Here is a 22,920-nt window from a genome sequence, read left to right as displayed (position 1 = left end):
AAATGCCTATAGAATGCTCAAGAAACAAGAATATTTTAAAATATATTTTTATGGATTTCAGTGAGGAAGAGAGAGAGAGAGAGAGAGAGAGAGAGAGAGAGAGAGAGAGAGAGAGAGAGAGAGAGAGAGAGAGAGAGAAACATCAGTGATGAGCGAGAATCACTAATTAGCTGCCTCCCCCAACCTGGGCACATACCCTGACCTGGAATGGAACCATAACCTGCTGTTCCATAGGTTGACACTCAGTCACTGAGCCATGCTGACTGGGCAAGAAATAAGGAGAATTTTTATGAGGTGATCTGGAGGATAGTGTGAAGATGGTGAATGTATGATCTGGAGTAAGATGAGTAAAATGCAATAAAAATTAAGCATATTTATGAAAGTGAAAGCCAAACCAGTAGGAAAAATGTGCAAGTGTGTGTTAAGAGCCTGCTTAGCTACTTTTCCTCTATAAATTTAAATCTAACTTTAAAAATTGTATCATTTCTAGTATCTTTAAATGAAATAGTGGAATAAAAATTATGAAAATAAAAGAGAACCTAGGTACAGGATGCAAATACTCATTTTAATTATTTTATTTAGGACGACAGTATGGATACAAAATCCATTCTAGAAGAACTTCTTCTCAAAAGATCACAGCAAAAGAAGAAAATGTCACCAAATAATTACAAAGAGCGGCTTTTTGTTTTGACCAAAACAAACCTCTCCTATTATGAATACGACAAAATGGTGAGATCCTATTTATTTCATTGCTATTAGACTATTTATTTTTCTTAAGGCTCCACAAAGTACTTAATTATAATGAAACAATATCAGGTTTCTTAGCTTACACAGTAAAGATCAACTTTCACTCAATTATCATATTTGTCTTTTCTTAACCAAGGTGTAATTAATTTAAGAAAAAAGGATTTTAAAACTGGCTAACTTTTGGGGGTAAGAGGGAGAGCTCAACCAAGGGACTGGTATGCATGCATATAACCCTAACCAATGGACACAAACACCAGGGGGTGAGGGCATGAGTGGGGGGATAAGGACACATATGTAACACCTTAATCAATAAAGAAAAAAAGGAAGTCATAGAGAGACAGAGAAGCCAAGCAACGAACCTTTTATTTGTTTTCTGTAAAACAAACATACATACATACAAAAAAAATGGCTAACTTTATAAAGACAAATTGCAAATCAGTGGGTGATTTTTCCCCCCAGGGGACATTTAACAATGGTTGGGGACATTTTTGGCTGCCATAATTGGTGGGAATAGTGTGCTGCTGACTTTCACTGGGTAAAGGCCAGGGATGCTGCTAAATATTTTATAATGCACTGGACAGCCTCCACCACAAAGAATTATCTGGCCTTAAATAGTGCTGAAAGTGAAAGATCCTACGTAACACAATGCTGAAAATCAGGCTATTTCTATAAAGTAGAAAAACTGAAATACTGTAATAAAATTGAAACAAAATGAAGATGCTTTGTGGAGTTAAATATTTTTATTATTTTGTTTATTTATCTATATTTATATTTTATCCCATATTTATTTATCTTTATTGCTGGAAGTATTACAGAAGTCCCTCTTTCCCCCCCAATGACCTCTTCCAGCATGCTCCCAACCCCCCCCCCTCCTCCAGGCCCTCACCACCCATTGTCTGTGTCCACTGGTTATGCATATATGCACATAAGTTCATTGGTTGATCTCTTCCCAGCCACCTTCCCTGAGTAGATTAACCACATGGTAGGTGATTTGAAAAATGTTTCAAGATTATCAAACAAAATTATGAAGTGCTGCTTAAAGACTTGCTTTGGGAGGCATATATGAGTTTTTGTCTACACTTGAAAATATATTCTGCTATCATTGGATTTTTGTCTATTACAGAAGAATTCAAATGAGTCTCACATGCTCACCCCATTTCCCAATCTTCCTTCCAAGCATAACCTTAAGTTTATGTTTTTCTTTGTGCACCATTGTGTATCACACAAGATATGTTGTATATATTTTTTAATTCAGAAAAGAGGTAGCAGAAAAGGATCAATTGATATTAAGAACATCAGATGTGTGGAGAAAGTCAATCTGGAGGAGCAGACCCCTGTGGAGAGACAGTACCCATTTCAGGTAAGGAGAGAGGCAACATTCCATTGGATGGATGGCTCTTCTTTTTAATATTTTCTATTATGAACTCAATATAGTGGGGATAAATAAAGATGTTGCAAAATGATTCACTAGGACAATGACAAGACTAGGAACACTTCTAGATAGGAGTTGGGAGTGTGCCTACAGTACCCTTGGAAGTGGCTTGAATTAAGTGAAGCCCTACTTTTATTACATCATGAATAGTTATCTTTCTGATGTAAAAGCAGATGGACTAACCTTCCATTGTCCAGAATACCTAGTGCTAGTATGAAAGAATTGCGGCCAAAACTGAGATAAAATAATCTGATTGCTGAACAATTTGTACTTCCTGCTTTAAAAAAGATCATTACTCATTTGGGAGAAACCCGGGGAGTGTGTGTTCATGGAAGATGCTTCAAATTTGTCTCACATGGATATGAAGTACTTAAGAGACACAGGTTTTGGAGCCCACAGGGATCCTAGCCACTGCTTATACTTGTGTAACCATGGACAACATACTGTTTCTCTCTGGTTTATTTCTCACTTGAAAAATGGGCATAATCATATTTTTTTCACAAATTTGAAATAGGATTAAAATATTAAAGCATCTAGGAAAGATCTTCCAAACTAGTTGGTGTTTAACAAATCGTCTGTATTATTTCCTCCACAAAAGTGAATAAACTAGAGAAGGATCTGGGAGACATTGTAATCCTCAAACATTTAAACAAGTGTCTTAAGGAATAGAAAAATAGTGTGCTGGCCAAAACTGGTTTGGCTCAGTGGATAGAGCGTCGGCCTGAGGACTGAAAGGTCCCAGGTTCGATTCCAGTCAAGGGCATGTACCTTGGCTGTGGGCACATTCCCAGTGGGGTGTGTGTGTTTGTGTGTGTGTGTGTGTGTGTGTGTGTGTGTGTGCAGGAGGCAGCTGATTGATGTCTCGCTCTCTCATTGATGTTTCTAACTCTCTATCCCTCTCCCTTCTTCTCTGTAAAAAAAAAAAAAAAAAAAAACAATAAAATATATTTAAAAAAAGAAAAAAGAAAAATGACATGCTGAAGATTGTTAGAGTGGGACATGACTCAGAGAAATAAGTTCCAGGGAGACATGTTTTTACTCACTATAAGCATAAACTATATAATGATGAGACTATATTAAAATTGGTGAGGATGGCATAGTAGAAATGCTCCCTGAAAGTATTTTTTAATATATTTTTTATTGATTTGAGAGAGGAAGGAAGAGGGGGAGAGATATGGAAACATCAATGATGCGAGGGAATCATTGATTGGCTGCCTCTTGCACGCCCCCTACTGGGGATAGAGTCCGCAACCCAGGAATGTGCCCTTGGCTGAAATTGAACCTGGGAACTTCTAGTCTGCAGGCTGACGCTCTATCCAAACCAGATAGGGCCTGAAAGTATTTTTAAGAATACAGCAGTTAAACATTTTCCAACTGGCTGTAAAGGGATTCATGGATTGGGTAGGTGGGTAGATGAGAACACTAAAACACCTGTTATATCTAACATTTTATAATTTTTTAATTCTCTGCTGTGGTTTTCTAAAGTGAAGAGGTGTCTGGAATAAAACACATTGAAAGGTGGAGGATAAAAATAATTAGATTTTTTTCTACCTAATTCCAGAGCTAATGGAATTATATAAGCAAACTCGAGGTCTTTTTTGAATAACAGAAAATTTACAGTTGCACCATAGTGAACTGTGATGCAATTCTAGCTTAATGCTCTCAATCTTTTCATTTCCAGATTGTCTATAAAGATGGGCTTCTCTATGTCTATGCATCAAATGAAGAGAGCCGAAGTCAATGGTTGAAAGCATTACAAAATGGTAATTTCAAAGTCATCAAAGGGAGTCATCAATTGAGTTCTTTTGAGGGTTGGTGGAAGAAACACATGACAGTAAAAGGACTCAATGCCAAGACAGAATCTACTGATTTTCCTACCAGCCTCAGAGAACATGCCGTGCTTGTCCTCATTTTGCATTCTCATTGTTACAGAGAGGAAGCTTGGGTATCAGATACCCTCTTGCCCCTTCCCTGCCCTGCACAGTGCTGGCTATTGTCCTTCCCGGCAGTTTGGAGGAAGCCAGGCCACCTGCTCCCCACCCACTTTGCTTGCCTTTCCAGGGCAAAGTCTAGTCTAGGTCCTTTTGGGGTTGCGTCAGGTCCTATAGTTACTGTACTTTGGTTGTTTGTATAAAGTTATAGGTAACACTTACTAGGCACTTATCATTTGCCAGCAACTGTATCAAGTACTTGGAAAACATTTTTCTTAGGTAACCCTCTTGACAACTCTGTGAAAATGGGTCATACTAGTCTCCATTTTTTCAGCTAAGTGAAGTTAAAGAGACATGGCCAATGTCACATACCTAGCAATGGGGAACTCATAATTCAATTACCCAAATCCAACTTTTTAACCAATACAGTATATATGTTAGGCTGCTGGAAAATCTCAAGGTCAGAAACTAGTGTTTTAAAACTTAACTCCTTTTGTTTTCTGTGGTTTCTATAATTTATTTTTAAGTCTCATTAGCACTTATTGATGTTTCTTTTAAAAAATATATTTTTATTGATTTCAGAGAGGAAGGGAGAGGGAGAGCCAAAAACATCCATGATTAGAGAGAACCATGGATCAGGTGCCTCCTGCATGCCCCCTACTGGGGATCAAGCCTGTAACCCCGGGCATGTGCCCTAACAGGGAATCGAACCTGTGACCTCCTGGTTCATAGGTCAATGCTCAACCACTGAGCCATGCCCACTGGGCAGCGACGTTTCTTTTAATGCAGCCTTTTCAGGTAAGCTGAGCTGAGTTAAACTAAGTGAACACCTACTCTGAGCCAAACACTGTGCTGGACGCTTTACATACAGTTTCTCAATAACCCAGCTAAGTGGTTATTATTCTCTCCATACACTTCCTTCAGTCAGGGTTGTAAAGGCGTAGCAGAATTCCCTTGGGATCAAAATAAGTCCTTAAGATGAATAAAAAATCAAGATGGAAAGAGTTGAAGCCGCATGTAGAACCAACCCTCCCCATCTAGAGTTTCTTCTTGAACTATTCTCTATTAAGGCCTTGTAGATTTCTCTGCTGTTTCGAGAGGCACTAGCTTGCTGTAGACACCATATTTCACTCTTACAATGTCATTTCTTTGGATTTCTTTGTCCTATTTCTATGGCTTTTAAAATATGTACATATTCCTAGAAAAGTAACCCCATAAACCATTAATTTCTTAGTGTAAACAGTTCAAAGTCATGAACAATAAAATGAAAAACTTCTATATCAAGGGAAACTAGATAACTAAATGCCATGATTCTGGATTGGATCCTCGACCAGAAGAAAATGAATGATTATAAAGGATATTATTGGGACAATGAGAAAAAATTGAATATGAAATATATATTAAGTAATAGTATTGTATATGTGTTAAACTTCCTGAATTTGGTCATTTCATTGTGGTTATATAAAGGCATGTAATACTTGTTAACAGAAGTTACATGCTGAAGTATTTGTGAGTGACATTACTAAGGTCATAGTATCTGTACTTGCTCTCAGATGGTCAAGCAAATATAACAATGATTTAAAGTCTACATATAATGTGCTGGAGGGTGGAGACAGCTGGGGAGAGGTCAATGGGGAAAAGGGAGACTTATGTAATACTTTTAACAATATAAAGAATTAAAAAATAAAAGAATAAAATCTAAATAGATATAGAGCTATAGGTATCAATGTATATATGTATGTATGTATGTGTATATATATATATGTGTGTGTATATATATATTGAGAGAGAGAGAGAGAGAAAGCAAATGTGGCAAATGGTTAAAAATTGAATCTGGGTAGAGTATATGGACATTCATTATACTATTCTTGCTACTTTTCTGTATGTTTGGAATGTTTCAAAATAAAAAGTGGGTGGAATGTATATGCTTATTACAACCTTTCTTTCTTTTTCCTAATATCTAGTCCTACCCTCCAGCCTCTTTCTGCTACAAGAGCACACCATGCATGTGCTATAACACGCTTACTTCCTTTATGGATGTATTTCTAAAATCCTACACAAGCTGATCTTGTATCAATATGCATTTTCTACTAGTTATTTTTAAAGACTGATATAGTTATTGTGTTGTTCTTACCATATACATGGTTAGATTTTTTTTTTGGGGGGGTGCTTTTTAACTTCTAAGTGAAAGACATATCTTTTGGGAGCCATTTGCTCCTACCCTGGTTGCTGGCAAAAATGATGTTTTCATTGTTCTTTGATAACAGTACTAACTGAATGTGTTTTCTTCCTGCCTGCACCCCAGAGATAAGGGGTAACCCCCACCTGCTGATCAAGTACCACAGTGGGTTCTTTGTGGACGGGAAGTTCCTGTGCTGCCAGCAGAGCTGCAAAGCGGCCCCGGGATGTACTCTCTGGGAAGCATGTAAGGTGACCCCTCTATTGGGTGGGTCCTGGGTAGATGGTGCCCCATTAGGCAAATCTGCCACAAGCCAAAACAGCTCGCCAGTTCAGGAAAACAATGTGTGCCAGATGGATTGGCATCATGAAATTTCAGCCTCACAGATGCTATCTGGAAAATGAAGTCTCATTCTAGGGTCAGTTGAGTAATGTTTATTAAAATAATAACAATATGAACATCTGTCATTCTTTTACTCGATGAGGAATATTTTTCAAATTTGAATCCTAATTCAAGCAAGGAGCTGTTTATTCCCTCCTATAATTCTTTTTTTAAAGATAAACTCCAAAGAGATAGAACATGGTGACCATCTCTCCATGGTTCATAAATTAAACCATAAACTGAAAAAAAAATTACCTTTTAAAATATGGCAACGGATAAAATTTAAGTAAAACTATTAATCACCATATATAACAAAATGATGGGTGGCCAAGTTTTAATATATATTTTTAAAGTGGTTTGCCATCCTCTACATCACATGTGTCAAACACAAGGCCCGCGGGCCAAATCCAGCCCGCCAGGCCTTGCAATGTGGCCCGCACCGCGCTGTCATCACTGCACTCCGCTGTCAGTTTATGACATTGTCAGTTTATGACTGTTCAGTAAACCATTCGGCCCGCGATTTAGGCTGGATTTTAGATTTTGGCCTCTTCTCTGATGGAGTTTGACACCCCTACTCTACATGTTTGTTGGCTTCTTAATAACATCAGAAGAGGTAGTAAAGGGTTCTATTCCTAGAGAAATCTACCTGAGACTTTATGTAGGAACAGAAAAGGAAGCACACGGAGTGGTTTTGAAGGGATAATGGAGGGAGAGAATTATGTTATTTTCTTCTTGTGCCCTTAAGTCCCATTCCTTCACCAGGATACTTAGATGAGACAGTGTTATATATTTTAGTTTGCCATTGTTTCATGGCATGAAGTTGTCAATAAATAAAAACAGTTTTAGCAGCCTGAATAAAATTTGCTTGGATTACAATGACTTTAAAGAATTGAATGAGATCAACGGTGTGATAAAACTTCATAAATTCTAACACACAGAGACATATGGAATGTTATCCACATTCACTTCATAACAGTATTGACACCTGACAATTATGTTAATGTTACTGCTGGTCATTTTACAACAAAATCAATGAATTTGCATTGTGTTTTCCATTTCAAGTAGACTGCACAATGAATATTTATTCATCTTAATGGGATCACGTTGCCCTTTATACTCTTGAATTGTGGTGATTTAATTATCAATAGCTATTCAGAATTTACTGTATGTGGATTTTCCCTCCACTATGAGGGACTAAAGAATAATGTCTCCTTACAGCATTAATCATTTCCCCCAGTTATTCTGTCCATGGTCTGATATCATTACCCAGCAGGACGAATTCCAATTCTGACCTTGCCCTAACTCCCAGGGGAAGATCGGGAGAAAGCCAAGAGAAAGCATTGCCTTTGGATTATCTGCCTAGGCTCCAGCTGGATGCCACCTGCCATGTGTTCTAGGTGCCACAGGCTCTTTCCCAGCCTCTGAAGAAACTACAGAATATAGAAGTATTCTGTCTCACAAGCAGCTGTAATATTGTCTATATGCCCAAGAATAATTTACTCTCTGGAATCCTTTGCTGAATTATAGGAAAGCCCCATGGGCACAGAAAGGAAGTGATGAGTGTCTTTGCTTCCTTCTGTCTCCAAAATGCCCTGGATCACCCTCTTTCCAGGGTACGTGTCCTAGGAAAAAGTTGACTATACACCCCAGTTTGTTTGGGACAGTCTCATTCTGCAGCTGGTGACCTGGTATAATTATATCAAAAGCCAAAAGTCAGGAGTGTTCCAGTATGGTCAATAAATCACATGGCCACCCCATTGATAAGGCATATAATGACTTCACACTCACCGCCTGGATATCTACCTATATGTGTGGGTAGAAAGATAAACCAACAATTATCTTAAGAATAGAAAAATAAATAAAACAGGTTTGTTCATTTATAAATCATCTATTTCTAAGCATCTTGTGTGAGTCAATTAAAGATGAATCAGACGTGAATTCTGAATCCTAGGGTCATGGGTCCTTCCTAAGCAATTAGCTATATAGTACTCAAATACAAGGTGGAAATTTAGTATAAATAAATAGTTTTTAGGATTTAGAGGAACTTGACTCTCTTATCTATTTTGGGAGAGTACTGAAATGGTGGATGAGTGGTGCTTTACTTGGGTGTTATACAGGAAAACAACAATAACTCAAGATTTTGTGTCGAAATTTATTTAATCTCCAGTATTTCTTACATAAGCTATTCCTTTGAATCATAACATTAGATGTTTTGCTTTGTTTTATTTAAAGTTACTTCTGATATTACTTGGTTCTATTTTTTAGATGCTGATCTGCACATTGCAATAAAGGAAGAGAAACTAAGAGTTCCCACCTTCCCAGACAGAATGGTAAGTCACCATTTAGTTTTTCCCATGATCAGGGTATAGTAAATAAATCAAGAGTTGCCAGATTCAAGGCTAGAAAATATGGGCTTCTTTCAAACTGCCAACAAAGAGAGAGAAACTGAGCCATCATCAATAGCAATGGCAATATCAAATAGTAAATTCAAATACAGAACAATTTACCATTTTTTATTTTTATATTTAATAACAGGGCCTTTTTCTAACCTGTAAGCACATAAATAGTCTCTGAAATGGAGCATGTGGGAGATAGCATCACATATAACAGGCAGCTGTTACTAGCTATCATTCCTGAACTACCACTATCATGGCCAAGACTGCATCATGCAATTCTGGTGAAGGAATGGGACCACCTAGAGCACTAGCAGAAAACAAAATTTTTTCTCTCCATTTTCCTTTCAAATCCCCTTGGAGGGTTTTCTTCTAGTCACTCTCAGGTAATATAAATTCTCCCAAGTACCAGTAGTCATGAAAACAGCCTCTAATTGTCCCATCCAATGCGATAGTCACACAACTTTGAATATCTTTCCAAGTTAAAACTTCTCCTTCACCTAGCTCAAGTCTGCATCAGAGAACAGCCTGCTTTAGGGAAAGGCTCATGGAGGGGCTGAAGTTTCTGACCTTTTCAGGGTTGGGGCCCTAGAAGAGCAGGTCTCCTGAAAAAGAGACAGTCATATATGATTGGTGCATCATGCTTTGGTAGTGGTGGCTTTTCCAATGCTGATTCTTTATCTTATGGGAGACTTACGGATTTCCCACTGAAAATATGTAGTTTTATGACAGAGGAAATGTTTTGACCCTTAGCTCTTGGGATTTTAGCCCCCAACTTTTCTGCTGGGTCAATTCACCAATTTTGAGCGGAGATTTCAAGATGGCTTCCAGTTAGCCCTCTCCCAGGGGTGAAGTTGGCTTCCAGAAAAACAAACAAAACCTTGGATGCTTTACTTAGTGAAACTGTATGCAGCTTGCTCTCACAATACAGGTTGTTGCTCTCTTTTGTGCTCTGCTTTCTTGAGTTCCTAACCATAGTCTCCTGCTTTTAGTTTTCCCAGGAGGGCAGCAGCCTCCTCAAGTGCCAAGAGAGACATAAAATGGCCTCCCAGTGATTGTCTGGAAGCTCATCTGAAATTAAGGGTGCATCTCCAGCCACCCATCAGCTCTATGTTGTTTTGGATACTTCTTTTCATTCTCACACATTCACACACACTACTTCTATCTTTCTAAGTAAAAACAATATAATTATTTTGTGAACCAACATGGACAAAAATTGAATTAGGTCCCCCAAATTTCATGTTCACCCAGAATTTCAGATTGTGATCTACACAGGTTATTTGCAGATGTAATTAGTTAAGGACCAAGCTGAGATCATACTGGATTAGGATGGTCCATAAATTCAAGGGCTGTTATCCTTCCAAGGTGAGAGGACATAGAGTTACACAGAGAAGGCAGCCATTTAAAGACCTAGAAAGATATTGCAGTCACCCTGTCACAAAGCAAAGAACGTCTAGAACCACCAGAAGCTGAAAGAGGCGAGCAAAGATTCTCTCCTAGAGCTTTTCAAGGGAGCATGGTCATGCTGAAGCCTTGATTTTGGACTTCTAACCTCCAGAATTGTGACGGACTGTTGCTTTAACCCACCAAATTTGCACTAAGTTGTTAGGGCAGTCCTCAGGAAACTAATACAATTATTAAGGTTTGGGTGTGTGTTTTGTTATCAGTGATATTGCTGTTTTGTCTTGGATGCATGCTCCAGTCCTGAAGCTTAACATTACTGCCTAATGAAACACTAAGAGCAATGTCCAGACTAAGCAAGTTTATAGAGACAGGAAGTCAATTAGTGATTGCCTGAGGACAGGGTGGGAATGGGGATTGCCTATAAATGGACACTAGGGTGATAGTAATGTGCTCAGACTGGATTGTAGGGATAGTTGCCCAACTGAATAAACTTACTAAAAGTCACTGAATTCTACACGTATAAAAAGTGAATTTTATGGTATATAAATTATATTCCAATAAAGTTTGTTTTAAACACAACTAAGAGCAGAGTCTAATTTAGGAGCCAGACATCATTGCATCTAGTGTAGGACAAGGAATTCTTTGGGAAACGTGTTGAAAATTATCAGTCACGCAAATCAGTGACCAAAGTCTGTTTTGATTATAAGCTGCCCTAGGGGTCAGGGATCAGAGAGAGTATTATGAAAAGTATGTTTTCCTTTGTTTCATTGTTATTAGAGTATTCAGTAGAGGACTTACTGAGATGACAAAAATTAAAATTTGCTTTCTAGCTATTCTGTTCCCTATTCTGTCTAGGGAACTTTCCACTGCATTTGTCTTTGAAAATAACCACCCCAAGCTCATAAATTGCAGTGTCCTGAATAACTAAATTTTCCAGGATGCTACGCCCTGGAAAAAAGTAAAATAAAGTGTGGAAAAATAAAAATTCATTGTATATATGTAAAATGGAAATTTCTAAATGAAGTATAACATGCACTTAAAAAAAGTATACAAGTCCTAAATATGTTCAGTTTGATAAAGTTTTATAAACCGAACACATCTTTATAACCCACATTCACATTAAGAAACAGAACATCACAGAACCCTAGGGGTACGTACCCTTGTGCTTCCTTTCAGTTACTACATTCTACCAACAGTAATCAATAGCCTGATTTATGGCATTATGGATTATTTGCCTGCTTTGAACCTTTATGTAAGTGGAATCATATAGTTATTTTTTTGTCTGTCTTCTTTTGTTCAATTTATAAAATTTTCTCATTTTTTATTATGTGGTTATAATTTATTCTCATTGCCATATAGAATTCCAGTGTGTAAATATGCCACTGTATTAGTTTCTTTTTGTTGTTGTTATTAATCCTCACCTGAGGATATTTTTCCCATTGCTTTTCAGAGAGAGAGAAGAGAGAGAGAGAGAGAGAGAGAGAGAGAGAGAGAGAGAGAGAGAGAGAGAGAGAGAGAGAGAGAGATGGGGTTAAGAGAGACACATAGATCGGTTGCCTTTCAAGTGAGACCCATCCTGGGGGTGGGGGGTTGGCGAGCAATCCTGCAGCCCAGATATGTGCCCTTGACTGGGAATCAAACCTGCAACATTTTGTTGTATGGGCCAACATTCTAACCACTGAGAAAACTGGCCAGAACTCACTGTATTAGTTTCTTACTGCTGTTATAACAAATCACCACAAATTTAGTGATTTTAAGCAACACAAAATTATTCTTTTGTAGTTCTGAAGATCAGAAATCTAAAATGGGTCCACATAGCTGTGTTCCTCCTGGAGATTTTAGGGGGAAATCTATTCCAGCTTCTAGAGACTACCTGTGTTTCTTGGTTCCTGAACCGTTCTTCCATCTTCAACGCCAGGAGGGTAGCATCTTCTCTTTCCTTCTGATCTCAGCTTCCATACACATATTTTCTCTTAATCTCTGACTTTCTTGACTTTCTCTTATAAGGGCCCTTTTGATAATAAAATTGGACCTACCCCAATAACCCAGGATAATCTCTCCACTACAAGATCCCTAAATCAATCACATTTACAAAGTCCCTCTTATCATGTAAGGTAACATATTCACAGATTCCAGGGACCAGGACATGAACATCTTTGGGAGAACATTATTTAGCCCACTATAACCACAATATCTTTAATATTTTATCCTGATAAAATTTAGGTAATTTCCAGTTTTATTTAACTTAAATAATTCTACTATAAGCATTCTTTTATATGTATTTTGATTTCCTTGTTGGGTATGTATATAGACTTTCTAATCTAGATCATAGGGCATGTGCATGCCCAGCTTTAGTAGATTCTGTAAACAGCTTTTCAATATGGTTCTACCACTTCAAACTCCAACCAGCAAAGTTGACAGTTTCTGTTATATTACTACCTCATTCCTCTTTTTGCTTTCATTCTATTTCTTTGTCTTTTGTTTTCTCTTTTCCCCTTTGCTCCCTTCTTTCCTCTCTCCCTCCTTCCTGCCTTCCTTCACTCTTAACTTCCTTCCTTTTTAATTTAAAACCTGATATACCTTGGTTGTTAGTTCCTGATACATGAATCTGTGAGTGTGTTTCACTGTGATCTATTAATATATATTATCCTCCAAAGCTGAAGATTCCTCGAGCAGTTCCTATTTTCAAAATGGATGAACCATCTTCAAGTACCGTTCTAGTCCAGTATGACAGTGACTCAAAGAAAAACTATGACTCACAGCCAAACGTCAATATGCCGTATGTTCCAAGGGAAGATTGCCCTGACTGGTGGCAAGTAAGAAAACTGAAAAGGTAAACCTCAGCTCTCAGTCTGGTTGCCCATCAGGTAGAACAAACATTAAACCACTGCCTTGGACCTCAGTCTCAAAGGATGACACAGGCTTGAGATAGGCTTGTCCTGTTACAAAATGTTCACTGTTTGAGCCAGAAGCACCACTGGGACTGAGCAGCACAGTATTTCCATTTAGTCTATCCAATCTAATGATCTAAGTAATACTTGAGAATTTTATTTCATATTCTTTCTTTCCCCTTACCTCCTAATAACCCCACACTCCAGAACTCAGAATATTTAAATTATGTCCTTTTTATGAAGAGAGTTTAGACTGGGCTGACTTATAAAGTGCTTGGGCATCACTGGCCAAATGACAAGTAGAATTTCAAGCTTGAATCTTGAGGATGTTATTAGTCTCCTCATGTTGTTGTATGTGTGTTTTTTTTAAAATAAATCTTTATTGTTCAGATTATTATAGTTGTTCCTCTATCCCCTCTCCCCACATAGATCCCCTCCACCCGGTTCCCATCCCTTCCCTTGCCCTTCCCACCCCCCAATGTCCTCATCCATAGGTGTAATATTTTTGTCCAATCTCTTCCCACACCCCCACACCCTCTTCCTGCTGAGAATTGTCAGTCCATTCCCTTTCTATGCCCCTGATTCTATTATATTCACTAGTTTATTCTGTTCTTCATATTTTTTATTCACTTTATTTTTTTAGATTCACTTGTTGACAAATATGTATTTGTTGTCACTTTGTTGTTCATAATTTTTATCTTTACCTTTTTCTTCCTCTTCTTAGAGAATACCCTTCAGCATTTCATATAATACTGATTTGGTGGTGATGGACTCCTTTAGCTTTTTCTTGTCTGTGAAGCTCTTTATCTGACCTTCAATTCTGAATGATAACTTTGCTGGGTAGAATAATCTTGGTTGTAGGTTCTTGCTATTCATCACTTTGTATATTTCTTGCAACTCCCTTTTGGCCTGCATAGTTTCTGTTGAGAAATCAGCTGACAGTGATATGCATACTCCCTTGTAGGTAACTGTTTTTCTCTTATTGCTTTTAAGATTCTTTCTTTGTCTTTTGTCTTTGCATTTTAATTATGATGTGTCTTGATATGGTCCTCTTTAGGTTCCTCTTCTTTGGGGTTCTCTGTGCTTCCTGGACTTGTAAGTCTATTTCTTTCACCAGGTATGGGAAGTTTTCTGTCATTATTTCTTCAAAAAGGTTTTCAATATCTTGCTCTCTCTCTTCTTCTGGAACCCCCATAATTCAGATGCTGGTACGCTTTAAGTTGTCCCAGAGGCTCCTTACACTATCTTCATACTTTTGGATTCCTTTTGCTTTTTGCTTTTCTGGTTCCGCGTTTCTTGCTTCTTTGTATTTCAAATCTTTGACTTAATTCTTGGGATCCTCTACTCTGCTGTTGGATCTCTGTATATTATTCTCTATTTCAGTCAGTGTATGTTTAATTTGATTGGTCCTTTTTTATATCTTTGAAGGTCTGACTAAATTCTCAGAGGTTTCTAGAAGATTCTTGAGGAACCTTATAACTGTGGTTTTGAGCTCTATATCCAGTATTTTGCTTTCATCTATTTCTTTCATTTGTGACTTCTTTGTCTCTGTATTTTGGCTGCTTTCCTGTGTTTGTTTCTATGTACTGGGTAGCTGCTAAGTCTCCGTGAGTTAATAGAGTGGCCTTGTGTGGTTGGTATCTTATAGGGCCCAGTGTCTCAGCCTCCCCAGTCACCACGGTGGATGTTCTTGGTGCACCCCTCAGTGGGCTGTATGCACAGTCTTGTTGTAGCTAACTCTTGATTGCTGTTGGTATCACTGGGGGGAATTAACCTCCAGGCCAATTGTCTGAGATGACCAGCTGTGTCTACACTGGAAGATCTGTTTCACAGAATCCACCCTTATGGGGCAGGACTTACTTCAGTAGGGCTTTGGTGCTCACTGAGTCTGCCCCCTGACATCTCTTATGAATGTGAAGAGTTGTAATCCAATATGGTCTCACTTTGACCACTGGGTACACTGGCTCTTGGATCTCCAAGAAGATGCAAGGTCAGCCACTGTCTGAGGCTGCCCAGCAGGAGCTACAGAGACATCTGCAGATTCCTCCTCTTTTTATGGGGTTTGGAAGTGCCCAGATGAGGCCCAGCTGTAAAGCAAGGCCGCTGCTGCTGCCAGGTAGTGGACCTTCTTCTGGAATCTCTGGGGCTCTCAGACCCAGCTGCAGTTTGTTTTAGGTGAAAAACAGGCAATTCATATGCAAATGATCGGTAGGGTGGGGGGGTCTGTGGGAATCACCAGGGCGGAGCAAATAACAATGGCTGCCCTGAACCTGAGAAATCCCTAGTTCTCCAAGTCCCATGCCCTCTTGCAGGAACAATGATACCTGCAAGCACCTCTAAGAGTAATCCGCCTTCCTGTTCCTTTCCAATGCCAGACAGTCCAGTTTCTCCTCGAATGTGCCTGGGTCCCTCAGAGTTTCATCAGGAACTGGAGTTCAGAGCAGTCAGGAGCTTGTATCTTCTTCCTGGTTTAAAAAGCATCACATCCAGGTGCAGCACTTTTGGTGCCTCCGCACCTCTTACCGGTCTCAATGAGCTTTCTTCACCTCTCTAGTTGTGGAACTTCCTCTCAGCCAGCTTTCCTGTGGTTCTGGGTGGTAGTTGTCCTGCCCTTTAGTTGTGGTTTTGGTGTGGTTGTGAGAGATATCAAGTATAGGTGATTACCTATGCCACCATCTTGATTTCTCTCAGTCTCGTCATGTTTTTAAAGAGAGGCTACCTAAAGCCAAAATTGAAACTACCTTGAAGACAGTACCTAAACTGTATATATCACTGGGGTTTAGTACCAAGTCAGCCCCACACTTGATGCTCGCTAAACTGACTACCCTTCCTTATGTGCTTCCTTATATTTCTTCCCCATCATACTATTCACTGTCTGACATCTTGTCACCCAGTTAATAGCATCCCTCCAGGGTACTGATGTTTGTATTTCTCCACAAAGCATGCAGAGAATCTCTCTGACTCACAGTGTATCTCTTTTGTGTTCTCCTTTGTCCTTTTATTGTTTTATTCTTTCCATCTTCACCATTTTTACCTAAAGAAAAAGCCTCAGTGTACTAATGTGCAGCCATAGGGGCTCTATGCAACTTGAAAGGACATAAATGTGTTCTTGCTATTTTCTTCAGTATAACAAGTCATGGTATCTTTCATTCCAAAGTAGAGATTGAATCCAAGTGTATTCATCTATGGCTGGTGTCTGAGGACAGAAATTACATTTATTTGCCTAAAGCCTAGTGTTCTTAGAAGGAGACAATAAGCCCAGATTCAAGGAGGGTGAATGTCTTATCAACTTTGTGCCAGGTCCCTCCCTGCCAGAGACCCAAGTGATTCATCGAGGGGGGTGTGCAGTGAAACGGACTGACCAGTATTCAAATAAGTAGTCAACACTATTGATTCACATGGGGTTGCTGCACAGCTACCAACTCAAAGATTGCCAGATCCTAGCTTTATTTAAAATGTTGGCATTTTGTTCATCATAAATGTTTGCATTAATTTTTATTTTAAAATATTTTGTGAAAACACTGTTTATCTTGGTTACTGAGTTTTTTGACACACCCTTAGCTTTTGCACCCAAGATATGGTCCCAACTATAGGTTTTTCCCTAGAACTTCAGGAAACTAGCTATCTGACCAAAGGATTAATTAATTTTCTTAGCATGAACAGCATTGCATCCCCTATGGATGAATTATAATAATGACTAAATGCTCTTCATGGAGCTTGAATTGTAAAAATACAGTCATGATTCTCAATTATTATAAGTACATCTAACATTTCTGTCATTCATACTGTTTTAGCCTGAGCTGCTTTTTACTCTTTGTTTTTCTGAGTAGTAAAATAATCCATGCTCTAATTAAAGCATTTAAACATTGTAGACTCTTCAATGTATAGTCCCCTAAAATGTTTTTGATGCATGTTGCCATATATATATATATATATATATATATATATATATATATATATATGATTAAAAAATCAGGTTCTTACTATATATAATTAAAAAATCAGGTTCTTACCATGGAGTTTTCTTTGCCACTTGCTCTATTTACCTAACATCTTAGACATTTTTCCCATTTGCCTACATGAAGATATACTTAATTTTTAATTTAAAAAATGTAATTATGGTACAACATAACAAATTTTACCATTTTAGTCATTATTAAGTGTACGGTACATTAGTGTTGCTGTGCAACCTACCTCACTATTTTGAATGTCTATATAGCAATCCATTATATGGACAAACTTTTTAATTAAAAAAATTCAGTTGAAAATTTTAACTATATTTTTAGCTTTTTAAATATCCATTTTCTTCTGAAGAGATGAAGTGAAAAAGCTATGCTAGTGAGCAAGGATGTTTGGGAAGGCGGAGAGGGAGGCACTCCTGGAAATGGAGCCAGAGGGACATTTCCTTGTTAAGAAAACTTGTCAGTTATGAAGTGTGATTTTTGAATAAGAGCCTGGGATATGAAGGCAAACAGGAAATAGGTATTACATTCCAAGTAAAACAGACTTTGAACTTAGAGAAGTCCTCATGTTCTGTTTAACACCCAAAATGAAAGAGAAAAGGATGGATGATAGAGGATGATAAAAATCTTGCTGATCCATCTGTGTCCACATGGAGTTAAAAGTTTAGTATTTTCAAGACTTTTAATTCCAATCACAACAGAAAAGAAAAAAAATAACCTATTTTCAACATGGATGTGATGCAATGCTTGCATATATCTCTAAGAAAAGCAGGACAAAATCGGTAAAGATAATTTATTAATCCAAACGTCCTATTGTTTGGGGCCAATATGAGCCATTATGAACAATTTGCTTTTGTCTATGAGTACTGTCAAACTACTGCTTTTTATTGGAGACCCTGCAAGGACAGAAATGTAAAAATCACTCATTAGCTTAAATTTCCAAACCAAGTGAAACACCTGGGTTGCAATGTTTAATAAAGTTAAAGCATATCTAACAAAATTACTTTTGTCATTTAACACTTAGAAATAAATATAAATTTATGAAATGTACCTCCTTTTTTTATAGCAGTGAAGATTTTGCATTCAGAAACCAAAGAGAAAAAAATGTGAATCACGGTACCTCAAAAATTTCATGGTATGTCAAATTTAGATAGTCCTTTACACACTGGGGATTTATTTTCATCTGCAAGAAAACTAACCAAATTTGAAATAATTTTGCAACTACACTTTACGTTTAAAGTAAAACCCCCAAATCTATGTAGTTCGCTTCTCTGAACCCTTAAATTGGTATGACTTGATAACTTGTGGGTTACCATTACCCTCATTCTGATTTTTCACTTGCATCATTGGTGATGCACACTGATGTTAACATGAACACTAATATGCCTGGCTCAGGCATCTCTAGCAGGAAGAAAAATAACCTAGAGTTGAATACTAAGAATAGTTCTATACACAACCTGAGATGTTTTTTAACTTTATACTACAGCTGTCCCTGAAGGTATCTTCATCTATTTCATGAGCCCACTTTTCTGAAAGGCTCGATGAAATCCACCTTCCTGGAGAGTTCTTGTATCAAACAGCCATTTTCTCATTAAACTGAGCATGAACTCAGTTTCTGAGTCACTCTCTCTTCACCTTGCTGATACCTTCCCAAGTACACAAAGGGAAACCTAATAGTCTACATTTCGTTTGCATGGATGAAAGCAGGGTGGGATTTGATATTGTACTGCTAGATACTCAGATCATTTCTTGGTGCTTCTTAAAATTCATTTTGATTCTTCTCTTCTTAAGGGGATTCACTGAGTCAAGTTCATCTGAAGAAGAGGAAAACCTGGATGACTATGAGTGAGTTTGGAAATTTCTCTGTGTACCTCTACAACTAGACGGAGATGTTTCTGTTGTATTGCAGAGATCACCTAGAAGGAGGCCAAAGGTTCTTAAATGCCAGCCCAATTAAATTTAAAGATATACAGGCCCTATCCAGAATCATAATTTGGGGGGTGGAGATTCAAAAATCTATATTTCTGAAAAGTTCCCCAGGTGATTCTCTGGAGCAGCCAGGTTTGAAAATCCCTGATCTAGGCCAATGTCTCAATTTACAGATTAGAAAGCTAGATGACAAATTATGCAATTAAACATTACTAATTGTCAAATATTGAATTCTTTCCTATTGCAGCTGGTTTGCAGGTAACATCTCCAGGTCACAAGCTGAACAGTTACTGAGACAAAAGGTAAATAATCTGGTCTTTAAAATAGCACCTAAGAATGTCTTTCTATTGTTGGGTAATGCACTTCTTACAGAAACCTTAGTGCTAATTAGGCATCACATCATCATAGTGTTGGTTTTCCAGCCTATAGGTTACCATGCCCTTCACATATAGCCACTTCCTCTGTTCCCATTATCTATTTGTGTAATAAGTCACTTCAAAATGTAATGGCTTCAAACAACAACATTCATAATTTCTCATAATTCTGCAAGTGATTAAGCTGAGTCAGCAGTTTTTATGCAGGTTTGGTATAGTGTCTCTCATGTGGATGCAGTCACTGGCGGGGAAGGGGGGGGTGGGTTGGGATTAGCTGAGGCAATCAACCTGGATGCCATGGTTCTTCTCCATGTGGCTAAATTGGGCTTCCTTACAGCATGGTAATCTCAAGGCAATGGTTGAAGAGGATGAGCCCTACAGTTCAGTGCAAACATTATCAAGTCTCTGTTTTTTTCATGTTTGCTAATGTCCCATTGGCCAAAACAAGTCACATGGCCCAGCCAAGAATCAATGTGGGAGGGGACTTCACTAACTTGGTATTTTAACACAATCTTTGTTTTTTATTTACTCTTTCTGAATGTGAATTTGTTTAGAATTAACACAAGTTCTTAAGAAAGACAAATTGAGCGTAGAACTAAAAGATTTGTTCTACACCTTTAGTTTTTTAAAACTTTCAAGAGTATGATATGATGACATGTGCATTTAGATTTCATTTCTGAAAGATTAAAACATTAGGCTTACATAAATACAAAACAGAGAAAATTATCAGGGAGTATTCAAAGTTAACTGGTAAGAAAGAGTTGAAACACACAGGGTAGATCTGGAAAGAAACTGAGAAAAGAAAGAAGCGACACTGTGGGCCCCCTTCTGCACCAACTGTTGAATAATCTGTGTCATCAACGAGATTTAAAGTGAATCTATGAGAAGGGTCTCTTACATTTGCAACAGTATGGATGGACCTGGAGAGTATCATGCTAATCGAAATAAGCCAGTCAGAGAAAGATAAGTAACACATGATCTCATATGTGGAATTTAATGAACAGAATAAAGTGATGAATAAAATAGATCCAGAGACATAGAACCATGGAACAGACTGGTGAATTTCAGAGGGAATGTGAGGGTGGAGAAGTGGGGGTGGGGAAAGATTAACCAGGGAATTTATATGTATATATGCATAGCCCATGGACACAGACAATAGGGTGGTGAAGGTTTGGGAGAGGTGGGTGTGGGAGGAGAAGGTCAATACGGGAAAAACAAACAAAGGGGACATCTGTAATACTTTCTACAATAAAGAAAATATTTTTTTGAAAAAGAAAGATACAAAATAAGAAAATAAAGTCAATCTAAAAGATCTAGTTTCCTACTGCCTACCAGAAAAACAAATCATTTTCAAGGACAACAAAAATGTTTTCAGTTTCTTTTTATTTTCCTTCCTTTTCAGGGAAAAGAAGGAGCATTTATGGTTAGAAATTCCAGTCAGGTGGGAATGTACACAGTGTCTTTATTTAGTAAGGCTGTGAAGTAAGTATGACATGGATTTGCTTTTTTTAAATTTTCTTGTGTATTCTTTGAATATGCTGATCATTTCGTCATCATATTTAAACTCTGGAATTTTAGGTCAAAGTATTTATGTTGAATGAGAGTATTTGTATTGGCCTTTCTCCCCGCTACTTCCAAGAGGCTGTCCTCAGGGATCCTTTCCTGCCTATCCCAGGTGGCAGCAAAGTGCCCAGTGCACAGGATGCGTCAGTAAATGTTAAAGGAATTCTGGGTTACTCCTCTCAATTCAGTCCCAAGCCTAGAAATAGAAAAATAGCATTAGAGCCTCTACATTGTTGGTCCTTGCCACAAGCTGGGCTGAGAAACCAACGTCTGAAGTTAGTAAGTTTTTACAGTGGGTGCAGTTAGCAAAAGGTGAATCAGCATAGCTGTGTTCCCCAGATAGTTTCTTTCTAGGATGCTGGCCTCTCCATGGGGTTATGAGTTCTGATTTGAAGCCACTCCTCGAGTTCCAAATCCTGACTCTACCATTTATAAAGCTTTCTGGCATTGAGAAAGTTTCTTAAACTCTGTGCCTCAATTTCCTTATCTGAAAATGAAACAGAATAATGCTTACTATGTTCCATGAATAAAACAATTTTGTGTATCAGATCGGAACAGTGCCTGGCATATAGTAAACACTCAATAAACTAGTAACAATTATTATTATTGTTGTTGGGAAAGAGTAGTTCGACCTGCTCCACCACCTCCATCCCAACACCTAAGCATAAAAGACCTCCACAGTCATCTCATGCAAATCATCCTTACCAACATCAGGATACCACTTCAGTTTCACAAGCCTCTTTCCCATTGGCTGTCAGCTCTTTTTTTCCTTCTAATCATACTGTGAAGCAAATAGGAAAGCTGTTTTCATTTGCACCATTTTGCAGATGAGAAGACAGGTTCAAAGAGAGTTTATGAAGACCCATCCACAGATTAATAAATGTCAACTTGAAGCTGTGCTTTTAACAGCCCCAAGTTCATGTTCCTTCAACCACACTTGTTTCTACACTGAAACTCCAAATTTTCTGAAATAATAATATGAACAAAAAATTTGAACAATTTTTTTCTTTTAATGGTTGGATTGAATGACCCTCTGCCTTGGTGTCTTCTCCATGTGTCCTGCCCTGTGGTGTTTATATGTATTTTTGCAATAATTACATGATTAAAAGTTATTTTATTTTTAGAAGATTTTTACAGAATTTCTATCTCCAATTTGAGAGAATAGGATGTATTTTAAGCAGTCATCTGGAACTTTCCAATGCCAGAATTCCCTGATGCATCTCATGTACTAGGTTGCACATCTGGATGCTGGCTGAAGCCAACTCAGTAAGAAGTGGTAGAAGATTTGGTTCACCGAATATCAAAAGCTCTGTGGCCCTCTGCTCCTGCAGTTTTAGCCAAACCTGATATCAGAAGTCTTTCTAGTCAAGTTTCTTGATACCAGATTTGTTCTTGAAGGTGACCAGGTAGAAAAAAAAATCAGCAGATGGATAAGGAATCAAATTAAAATAATCAAATCAATGAATACAGAAGCCTTCTTTTACCAAACACCATCAATGGGCTTGAATGAGTTTCATACTGACACCAAGAGCTGGTGAGCCATTTGCAACAAGAAAGTACCCTTTTCCCCTTTTATAATTGCAGTTTTAACTAGGCTGGCATTGCAACAAAATTTATTAGCAGTGTCTTATGTGCCAACCATAATTCAGATTGGTATGTATATAATCTCCCCAATCTTTATAACAAACAAATAAGGTAGCCAGCAGGCAGTTCTTAACCACTCTGCAATCCTTT

At 38.0% G+C, this 22,920-nt stretch overlaps 1 protein-coding gene across 2 annotated transcripts in view; it reads left to right on the top strand.

Annotated features, from left to right (window-relative positions):
- The window catches only part of BMX (BMX non-receptor tyrosine kinase), a 45,852-nt gene that overhangs the window by 5,651 nt on the left and 17,281 nt on the right, over positions 1–22,920 (top strand). Inside the window, exons 2-11 of one of the 2 annotated variants that reach the window (XM_084869836.1) lie at positions 583–729; positions 2,003–2,107; positions 3,861–3,942; positions 6,416–6,535; positions 8,936–9,000; positions 13,125–13,300; positions 18,390–18,455; positions 19,112–19,165; positions 19,497–19,551; positions 21,026–21,105. In XM_084869836.1, the coding sequence (XP_084725962.1) occupies positions 583–729; positions 2,003–2,107; positions 3,861–3,942; positions 6,416–6,535; positions 8,936–9,000; positions 13,125–13,300; positions 18,390–18,455; positions 19,112–19,165; positions 19,497–19,551; positions 21,026–21,105 (950 nt within the window). Of the gene's footprint in view, positions 1–582; positions 730–2,002; positions 2,108–3,860; positions 3,943–6,415; positions 6,536–8,935; positions 9,001–13,124; positions 13,301–18,386; positions 18,456–19,111; positions 19,166–19,496; positions 19,552–21,025; positions 21,106–22,920 lie in introns of both variants that reach the window. The other variant, XM_084869835.1, reaches the window with a different exon arrangement.

Source organism: Pipistrellus hanaki (assembly GCF_964339955.1).
Source record: "Pipistrellus hanaki genome assembly, chromosome: X".
Classification (NCBI taxonomy): Eukaryota; Metazoa; Chordata; class Mammalia; order Chiroptera; family Vespertilionidae; genus Pipistrellus; species Pipistrellus hanaki.
The sequence above is the reverse complement of the archived record's forward strand: the minus strand, read 5'-3'. Positions and strand labels throughout refer to the sequence as shown.